Source organism: Hetaerina americana, unplaced genomic scaffold (genome assembly GCF_022747635.1).
Source record: "Hetaerina americana unplaced genomic scaffold, ioHetAmer1.1.p SCAF_2, whole genome shotgun sequence".
In the NCBI taxonomy this organism is placed as follows: domain Eukaryota; kingdom Metazoa; phylum Arthropoda; class Insecta; order Odonata; family Calopterygidae; genus Hetaerina; species Hetaerina americana.
Genome location: NW_027286763.1, coordinates 43,294,436 through 43,305,774, shown reverse-complemented (window position 1 = coordinate 43,305,774; position 11,339 = coordinate 43,294,436). Strand labels below are relative to the sequence as shown.

At 35.7% G+C, this 11,339-nt stretch overlaps 1 protein-coding gene across 1 annotated transcript in view; it reads right to left on the bottom strand.

The window, feature by feature from the left end:
• Positions 1-270: 270 nt before the first annotated feature.
• The window catches only part of LOC139687473 (WD repeat-containing protein 91), a 45,450-nt gene continuing 34,381 nt past the window's right edge, over positions 271-11,339 (bottom strand). The window contains exons 10-14 of the mRNA XM_071584647.1: positions 10,860-11,036; positions 8,316-8,427; positions 6,385-6,627; positions 1,850-2,032; positions 271-1,131 (exon numbers count right to left, since the gene is read on the bottom strand). Of these exons, the coding sequence (XP_071440748.1) occupies positions 943-1,131; positions 1,850-2,032; positions 6,385-6,627; positions 8,316-8,427; positions 10,860-11,036 (904 nt within the window). The 3' untranslated portion in view covers positions 271-942. The remainder of the gene's footprint in view (positions 1,132-1,849; positions 2,033-6,384; positions 6,628-8,315; positions 8,428-10,859; positions 11,037-11,339) is intronic.

The window sequence follows — 11,339 nt, the reverse complement described above, 5'->3', positions numbered from 1 at the left end:
TATGAGATGCAGTCATTCTGGCATTGGGGAAACAGATGATTCTCATAAAATTACTTTCAGGAATCCACACACACATCCCAAGCTTTTCTGGAGGAGCATCTACGTTATCTCTCAAGCTTCCTTAATTATTACCAGATTTCATGCACATAAATTTCTAGTTCTAAGCTCAATTTTTATTGCATATTATAGCCAAGTGTCTTACAAATAATAAAATAGTTAATTTTAAAGAATATAATGAACTTTTCAATCATCCTATTTTATTTACTTATCATTAATATGTACACTTTACACTCAATATAAAATTTAAATTACAGGGATCACAAATTAAAACTATAATTTGAACATATTCAAAGGATTCAGGCGAGATGCAGTGGAAGTTCGTCATTATGAGAAACGAATTTGTACCTGACCACAGATTTATTGTAACATACAATGCGTTTCAGTTCATTGAACCATTTTCAGGTACAAGACAAACATTGAATCATCTCCAGGTACAAGATCTTGTACCTGAAGATGGTTCAATGAACTGAAACGCGTTGTAGGTAACAATAAATCTGTGAAAAGTGCAAATTTGTTTCTCATAATATAATTTGAACACCTAAATGATATCCACAAGGCAGTTATCTCAATGATAATTTCATACAGATGCATGTTTAATTATGTGATCACCAAAAAATTCAAATTGATTACCCTAAATTCAACTGCATGCTGACCTTCTAGGAGACGTTGGTTATTTGAGTACAAAGACATTGCGATACTGTGATATTATTGACATAGATGCTTCAGGAACCATGCAAAAATGCTGATTGTGATGTCCATTATTTACATACAGACACAGAGCGACATGTGGGGCATACCACATGGAGGGCTCGAAGGATGACCAGGAGGAACTTGACTGGGAATCTTGAACGAGTCATGCGAAGTTGATGGATTGGAGGACTGTCACTGAGTCAAAAGTAGAGTGGATATACGAATGTGACCGTCACATGATGCTGTGACACAGGCTGTGCAGTCATTTGCTCCCGACCAATCTAAAGCAACTACTGGCATACGATGACCACCAAGTTCAAGTTGCTTTTTGGGTGTTATTACTGCAGACATATTTCCTGACTGGGAAATTGCTGAAGGAATCTGGAAAGAAAATAAAAATTTACATACAGCTTAAATACCCACCGGCAATGGGTAACCTTCACGATCACAACTAAAAACCTATTCTCTGCCACATTTGTTTCCCTTACCTTAATCAACTTTTTGATAAAAAAGCAAACAAAATAATTTTATTCATTCATATATTCTTTTATATTCCTCATTATTTAAATTCAATCTACTTCAATGAAATCATGGATTTTCCTGCCCTAGCTAAACTCATAACAATCTTCCTGTCACTAAATTTAACTAGTTCTTTTTCCTGCATTGCATCCTCTTAATAATGATTCTTAATGCTATCCTTGCAAAATTATACATATGGTCTTAAGGTTTTCACACACAGCTGATTGTGGTTTCTGTGATGTGAATCAACGCAATGAGCCAACCTACTTTCTTATCAATGCTATGAAATAGCACTTGAAAACCTTTTCCAGTTTTTCCTAAACCCTTGACTAATTCTGCAGGAATATTCCATTCCAACCAGACAATTTGTCACTCATATTTTAATCTTATATTACATAATTTAAAGAATATACCAAAGTCTCAAAATAGATCATTTTTGAAGAATTAAAAAGAAGTCTTCAATCAATAAACTGACTGGCATTTAGCTGAAATGTTTGCTAATGTAAAATTTGCAAATTTTGACTAAATATTCATGCAGTAGACACTTGGTAAGACCAAATTGAAACATTATGAAAGTTACCTGATAAACTATGCCACCAGACAGACCACATAATAACATATGTGAACCAGATGGATCAAAGGTGAATAAGCGACCATTACTCAATGGAGTTGCTCCAGTATTAACAAATGGCACAACATTTGGATCAACCAAAGATGCTTCCCATATTTGATGGCCAGGTTGGTTAAGGCTCCGCTGACAAAACTGAAAGAACAAAGATTTTTCTTAAAAGTGGAAAAACCATGATGGCAGAAAGAAGAAATATTTATTTTAATTGAATAATGTGAAAACTAATCAAATGTATTGGGTAACCATAAGATTCCTATAAACTACATTAGGAGTATACCAGGAAAACGTTATGTTTTTCAAAAGGTACTTATCCAAGGAGAACACTGCAATGTAACTACTATGACACATGAAACTATATACCTTTAGAGCCTATTTGCACAGAAAACAACCTTCTAACTGCAAGTGGACAGGGCAGAGCACATAGCCCCTCACTCCTGACTTGAAAGGGGCAGCAGAGCACATTACCAAATTCTCTCACTACACGTGAGGACAATTCAAATTAACAAAGAGCAAAGGTAAATGTCCCAGATCCCATTATCTTCAAACTTTACAGCAGCAGTAACTATATCAACAAAGTATAATCCCCTAATTTTGAAGCTATCCTTATTTTATTTAACTAATAATCTACTTTTGAAAACTTCTGATAATGTATGGTTGATTATTCAGTGGATCCTTGCTTAGCATGCACCACACATAGTAAGTAATTTGCATTACCAACAAACAATATTTCACCAAAAATGACTCGCTTAACAAGCAACTTTTCGCATAACGAGTGATGAGGAGAAAGGAATTCCTGGAATGATTTTGCACCTGCAGCTTCATTTTGCATTTAGCACTAATTGCGCTTGCATTCTACTGTCGCTAGTGAGCACACATTTTCTAAACTAGTGTTCAGACATCTCATTTGTGATTTTTATGGGCAAAGTTTAACAACAGCAGAAATGTAAAAGTAAAATCACTGAGAAGCAGGAACAAGGCAAGAGTGGCTGATCTAGCACTCACAAACAATCGGTCAACATCAACAATTTGCATTTTCTTCAAGAACAAGGAAAAGATTAAAGGGATAGATGCTTCAAAAAGAGTGAATTGAATATCTACGCAATGGTTGCATACTCTTAATGATGTTGAAAGGTTTCTTCTCATATGTTAAACAAAAAGCAATTGCAATGTGACAGGCTATTAACAAGAATATCATTTGTGAGAAGGCAAAATTGATTTCCCCTGTCCTAGTTGAGAAGATGCCAAGACCATCAACGACTGAAAAGTATTTGAGGGGAACTGTATGTGATTCAAGAAGTTTACGAGAAGATCTAGCATCCACACCATTGTGAGGCATTGTAAAGCAGCAAGCTCTGAGTCGAAGGCAGCTAAAAACTTCATCAACGACTTCAAGAAGCTTGTAGATTCTGAGGGTTATCAGTCCAAAAAGGTTTTAATTGTGATGAGACAGGCCTCTCCTGGAAGAAGATACTGAAGCAAACCTATATTTCTATAGGTAGCAGTAGAAGAGAATGCACTGCCTGGCTGCAACCAAATGAAGGGTTGCCTCACGCTGCTATTTTGTGCCAATTCAAGCCTTAATTTGAACATTAAATCCCTCCTTGTCTACCATTCAGAAACTCCATGAGCCCTCAAGAAGTGCAAAGTCCCAAAGAGATGTGATGTGGAGCTCATGGGGAACTGTAGCATTGTACCATGCATGTGAAGCATCATCCTAATAAGATAGTGGCTATGTGCACCATAAATTTAGTTAATGATAATGCTGAGTCACTTTTTTACAAAATTTTGATGCATAAGCTCAGGTTCAATTTGGTTCAATTCCCATGGAACTGAGCCAAATCATTCCAATGGAATGAATTAATATCATTTAGTGAGGACCCAGCTTACTTTCTCAAATTATTGCCCTGATTTCTTGGGTCTATGATTGTGATCAATCTGAAAAATATTAATAAGATTTCTTATTTTCAAAAGAAATAAGATAAAGTTTCCAATTATTAAGTGTTTGGTCTACTTTTATTTGAAAGGCCTCAGCCAAACCTAAAAACTCAACTGGATTCTACTCTGGGTGAGTTTGCTCCTTCGTTTACAACAGTCAAATATTGGGTGGCACAGTTTAAACAAGGCCGTATGAGCTGTCAAGACAAGCATCACATTGGTCAACCAAATGAGGTGACAACTCCAGAAACGGTGAAGAAAATCCACAAAGTGATACTGGATGATTGTCAACTGAAAGTGCGCGAGCTAGCAGACATAGAAGGAATTTCAAAAAGTGCGGTACATTGCATATTAACTGAAAATTTGGACATGAGAAAGATGTGTGCAAGATGGGTGTTGCGAATGCTCACACTCACGGAAAACCAGGGTCGTGAAGATGTTTCAATTGAGTGTTTAGCAAAGTTTCACAGCAACAAAGTGGAGTTTTTGTGCCATTTCATAACCATGGATGGGTCCATTAATGCACACCTGAGACAAAAGAACAATCAAAACAATGGATTCAAAAGGGAGAACCAACAAGCTCCAAAGAAGGCAAAGACCATTTCATCTGCTGCCAAGGTCATGGCATCAGTTTTTTGAGATGCACATGGGATTGACTATCTTGAAAAAGGAAAAACTATCAATGGCGAGTATTATGCGAACTTATTGCAACGTTTGAGTGAAGAAATCAAGCAAAAGCAGCCGCATTTGGCTTAGAAGAAAGTGTTGTTTCATCAAGACAATGCACCAGCTCACAAATCCATTATTGCAATGGCCAATATTCATAAATTAAAGTTTGAATTGCTACCTCATGCACCCTCTTTGCCAGATTTAGCTCCCTTGGATTATTTTCTGTTCGCAAACTTGAAAAAATGGCTCAGTGGTCAAAGATTTTCCAACCGTGAAGAAATGATGTCGGCAGTTATTGGCTATATTGAGGAGCAAGACAGTTCTTACTATAAAAGGTTATCGAACTTATTGAACATTGATAGGAAAAGTGCATCGAGCTGAAAGGAGATAATGTTGAAAAATAAATACATTTTTTTCTAAAACTTTTGTCTCTTCGTTGTTGGGTCGGGTACTTCTGGGATTACCCTCATATCACCTTCATTAACATAACAAGGATCGGAATTTTGGCATATGGTTAGTCTTCAACTAAAAACAATCTCTTTTAAATAAATGAGGATAGCTGGTTCATCAGCAAAACAAGACCCTTTCTAAACCTATACGCCAGAAATAACCCAGAAGTGTCAATAAATATCTTTAATGCCTTTCCCTCATGAAAAATGAGGCAATTGAGCTATCAAGGGAATGTTAATATTTCTGTAAAATACTTTCATTTTTTTAAAATATCAAAATTCAATTCGATTTTATGTCAAATGCTAAACAATGGCAAGTAAAGCTATTTTTACATTTAACTGGAAGGCAATAGTTACATACTTTTATTTTTATCCCATGAGGTCTAGTGCCCTCTCAATAGATTATCATTAATCATGCAGTGACTTACGCTCAGAAAAACTACAGAGCCTACCTTTACAATGAATAATAGTTATCACTGTCACAATACGAGAAGATGTAAAGATATGCATGTGAATGCAACAAACCTTTCTATGGTAACAAAAGGACCAATATCAAAGAGCACAGAGTTGTTTAACAAACATAACCATTTAAAAAATTATACAAAAATTTCACAATTCAAGAAGAAGCTTTCTGCATATCTGGTTTATGAGTGTTATTATAGCGTAAATGAATATTAATGTAACCATTAAGTGTATATTAGTTTCCTGTCATAACTGTATTCGTATTTCTAATTGGGAATGATGTGATCTATAGCTCATTGATGTGTCCTATACATCTGCCATGGATTCTCAATCCTGTACACAGTGTCTGCTGGATAAACAAATATATTGTAATCATAGGTTTTTAGGATGTGGGCCCAGAAACATCCAGGATGGTATATATCCAATAAGAAATTTGAATCTGTAGTCTTTTGATCGGTAGGCTACTTCACTACCAACCAGACTAATCTGATGCATAATTATTTTCCTCTTAAATATGTTATACACTAAATATTCAGTGGGAAGCCACACGTATGAATGCTTGATTTTCAGTGATAACATCTTACGGTTTTTTATTAATCAAGATGAAGGGTTAATTGCTGCTATTGCTGATCCTATATTGATAATTACATTCAAAATCAAAATGAACAGATGGTTCAAAATTGCTACCCCATAAAATTGCAGTATTTTATAGGGAATGCATTAAAAAATTAATATGTAACAGGAATCAAAAGTTTCTTATTTTTAGTTAAAAATTAAGTGAAATAATTAGGGGTTCCCAATATTTTGCACAAAAAGTTTGGCATTCATCGAAGGCAAATTCAGATTTTTTTTTCCGCCATTAGGCTGCATCTAATTGCAGACTCCTATATACTATTATTTTTCATTATCAAATTCACCAATTTTAGAACAACACAATTCAAGCACATTCTTGTTCTTTTAAAATATACATACCTTGCCATCTCTACCCAAAGTATAGCAAAAAGTGTAGTGATTTGATAGCTGAATTGATAAAACATCTGACTTGTGTGCACACCAAGAGTCAATGCAGTCACTTCTTCGCAAGTCAAATACTCGAACATATCCATCATTGCATCCAGCAACTAGAAGCTGTCCATTGTGATTGAATGCTGAGCATGTAACAGCGACAGGAAAGACAGGAGATGAAGGTGAAGCTGATTGGAGAGGTAAGACCCTCTGAAAAGAGAATACATAATAATACATGTTACAAAAAAACTTCATAAATTTAGCCTGGCATTTCATAAATAAGATTTTTATAAAATTTCCTATTCTTCTCTCCATGCTTGGAGGCACATAGAAAGGACGAACACAGGAAAGGTGGGGAAGGCTGAGTCGAGCAGATCACAAGCACAAAAATATTTCCTTGACCGGGACTAGAACACTGGATCTTTCCACTTGCAGGGCGGATGCTCTAACCACTTGAGCTATCGAGGAAACGTAATTTACGCTCAGATCTGTGGGTCTTGATGTTGTCTTGTGATGTTGTTGTATCTATCCCTTATGATGTTGTATGCTTGCTTACCCACTGTCCTTTCCTCTTGTCTGTTGTCTATTTCTCCTTTGGTAGGTGAAACAGCCCCCTGATGCCATCTCTTGGCCAAAGAATCGGGGCACTTGGTGACATATAAGACCCACAGATCTCAGTGTAAATTACGTTTCCTCGATAGCTCAAGTGGTTAGACCATCTGCCTGGCAAGTAAAAAGATCCGGTGTTCAAGTCCTGGTCAAGGAAATATTTTTGCACTTGTGATCTGCTCGATTCTTCCTTGAAGGTTTAGGAATGCACATAATAGACAAACACAGGAGAGGTGGGGAAGGCAGAATTGAGCAGACCACAAGTGCAAAAATATTTCCTTGACTGGAACTTGAACCATGGATCTTTCAACTTGCCAGGCTGATGATCTAACCACTTGAGCTATCGAGGAAATGGAATTAAGACTGAAATCTGCGGGGGGGTTTATGCAACCAAGTGCCCCAATTCTTTGGCCAGGAGATGGCATTTGGGACCTGCTTCACTGACCAAAAGAGAAATGGACAAGGACACAAGAAGAAGAGGTATAGTAGGGAAAGCAATCATACAACGTCATAAAGAGTAGGAAGAGTGAATTTTGTGCCACACATGGCCAGAAGGAGGATATTTTGCCATAATTCACCTTATGACAGGTTTTCGTGTTTGAATGTGTATTTGGTCACTGCGGCTTAACTCCTTCTTCTGGCTAAGCAAAGCAGGTCCGTTTGATATATGAGGGGATAGTTTGTCCATTTATACGTCTACTGGCAAGTGAAATCCACACATCAGGATGGGGGGGAGGTAGTCTTTCCCTATGCCACCTATCATTCCCAAGAAATTTCTGGTACTTGAAAAATTACACAGCTCGAGTGAAGCTGAGAGAGGTGTGCTTGGGAATCTAACCCAGGCTCTCCAGTCGGTAGTCCAATGCTCTACTTCTGGACTACAGCATCACCAGTAGTAGTATTAACCTTGTTCAATTAATAACCTCATTTATATGAGAGGAATTTAACTCAGTAATTTGACATGATAAAGAATCTCCTCAAATTTAATTATACCTTATCTTTTACTTAGCTTATCAATTTTTAGTTTACCAATTAAAATAGGTTAGCAAGGGGGCATTGTACTTGATTAATCAGTATTAAGCTTTCACCATAGTGTAGAGGTGCATCTTCTATGCAACAATTTCAAAGTGTAAAAATCAGTCACCTTGACCGGGATGTTGCGGCATCTCCCGCAGTTTCTTTGGAAGTGCATGTTTAGCTAGAGTGAGAGTTAACAACAGAATGACTGGGCACTCAATTCTCAATTGACTTGTTATAAGTAGAAAAATTCACTAGAAATCATATCTTACCTCAAGTTTTCTCGTTTTAATATCATAGAGCATCAGCTTCCCTTGTGAACCATCTGGCACTGAAGAGCATACAAATGATGATTCAGTAGGACTACAGCAGATGTCCACAATTCTAAAATAAAAGCATCAAAAATTGTCAATCCATAAGCAATCAAATTATCATATTAAAATATCATTGAATCATGCTGAAAAAATTACCACGAAGTAAAATTAAAAATACAAGACAATTCAAGTGCCACAAGACTTGGTACCAAAGTAGCTATCATGAAGTGCATAAATTACCATGGGAGACCACGTAAATAGAATAATTTAATAGTCAAACTAAATTGAGAATTGACATTCATCTACCGATTCAAATCTGCTAATTTTTCCAGCAATACTGTAATTGAAAAAGATTTTGAATTTTCAATCGGTCAAATACCAAAGCATAAATTGGCTCTTGTCTGTCTGCACATCCCCCGATGAAAATTTTGACACTTTTATAAAGAATTTAAAAATTTAAATGGAGAACATTTATCACACTACCAGTCACATTGTGTTGTATGGAGACTTCAATGTAAATTTCTTAGATTTATGCTGTGAAAAAGTCAAAAAAATTCAATCTATTATGGACTTCTTTAACGTTCATGCAATAGTAACTGAAGAAACTAGGGTAACAATTACCAGCAGAAAATCAATAGATCAGGTCATGAAAAACTTAGATATTTATTATATTTATACCATGGACTCTAGCTTCTCAGAACACAGAAGGGTTTTGCTTGATATTAGAGTCAAGAAATATAAAAACTGTAACTCATATTATGTTTCTAAGAGAACCTTTCTTCAGGACCAACTCCAGTTTCTAAGTTTTGATTTAAAAAATTAATCTTAGGATGAGGTTTATACTAAAAATCCTTATGATGACAAAATGGGTTCATTTTTTTTGACAAATTCTACTTTTACTTTGAAACAAATTTTCCAGTTAAGAAATGAGAAGTCACATATAAATGTAACGAAAAGCAGACCTGGCTAACAAGTGAAATAGTCAACCTTAGCAAGAAAAAAAGGGATTTATATCAGCTTGCCAAAACAACTGAAAATGAAACTCTTGAACCAGAATAAAAACAACATGGTAAATACCTTAAGGAAATTGTTGCTTGCTTAACGTTCTATATATGCTAACATTAATCACATAGCAAGAGTTACAAGGTATATCATTTGATCATCTGTAAGACTTATTTATTTTCAATACCTAAAGAAACAATATTTGTTTTTATATATACTTTCACATCCCAAATTTATAAACTACGAGGGGGGGATGAAAATTTTCCGGCCTGTAAGATTAATTGGCTAACGCCACAAGTCAAGGATAGGGTAAAAGGTAACAAGGAAAAGGATAAGGTGCATACAAATACGCGTATTTTGACCACAAAGTAGCTCTTCAGCGTACTGAAGGTGAATCGTCAAGACAAAACCAGTCGAAGTGAGAAAGGGTAAGGGCAATCCGAAGTTTATATAGTGTAAAATGTGGGGGGGGGAATACACGTATTTCAGCCACAAAGTAGCCCTCTTCAGCGTACTGAAGGTGAATCGTCACGACAACACAAGTCGAAGTGAGCCAAAGAGCTGAAACTTTAACAGCAGTCTAATGAGAGATGAGGGTCACCGATGAAAATCTTTTCCAATACTCTGAGAGCATTCTCTTGTATTTTCTAAGGAGTTATTGATCGACCTACGTAGCTTTAAATATTTCGATAAAATCATAGGTCATCAGTATTATCACAATGGACTGACTCCATAATTATTTCATTCCCTAAATTAGGAAATACCTAATCGATGCCCTTGGAATTTCTAAGAAAGAAATGCAAGACCTTTTTTCATAATTATGATCAACATGTGAAAACCTCCATTCATGTCATAGAAATAATGCATCATGAAAAATTCAAACAAATGCTCTTGCAGGGATATTCATCATTTAGCACCTGTGTACAAGGTTAACTAGACTCATCCGTAGAAGCTACATTAAAATCTATTAGAATTTTAATGCCTTCAACCAGTGAATAATAAATTGCATGATTAAAACTGAAATTTACAAAAGAAAGCACATATCTTTCTTCAGAGGTTAAGCATTCTTTCATATAAATAAAAACTTGATAGATTTGTTATCTTAATTATGTATACAGATTTTACAAATAAGATAATTCCATTGAGCATGCATTATTATTGTTTTTTCGAGGATGCTTAGGAGCGACTTCATTTTTGGAGAAAATTAGCAATGCCTGTATATTTTATTTAAAGAAAGTTATTTCGTATCAGCATGGGCTCTTCTTACACTTTGGGGCTATAATGCATCATATGGCAGCATTAGAAGTCATCATTGATCACCTGTACACAAGATTAGAGAGGGAAAATGTTTCATGGGATTTTGTGTGCCAAAAACCCCACAAAATTCAGATTTCACCTAATCTGGATAACCCCTTGCCCTGTGTAGTCCAGATTAGTGAGGGTTTACGGATATTTTTTTAGAGATATACCATATTCCCCTTAAAAGTAAAAATTACTTACCTAGTATCCCTCAAAGAACTTGTGGCCTCTGAGCCAAGCTCCCAAACATTTTTCTTCTCTCTAGTGTCATACAGCCTTATAATACCAGAGCGCGTACCATATAGTAGATACCGCTCTGTCTTATTCACCCATTCTAAAGATATGACACTGGTCTTCGATGTGATGGTTGCAATGGTCCTAAAATTGACAAAAAACATGAAAATAACACATATATACGAACAAAAGAGAATGAAAATTTTCATTCAACTGTATGCATTAGAGTATTATAAGGATGAATAATGAATGGAAAGTGATGGTAAGTTGGAAAGAGGTGGCCACTTTACTCATTAGAACATATAGTATATTTCTTTTGCTGACTTCTAACATGTTTTGGTTCTTTTTCATACGGCCTAATTAGCTCTCTAAGAGTCATTTACAGGAGCAGTTCTGGCAGGAGAAAAACTTTTTGAACCATTTTTACTATCATCACTACAATATATT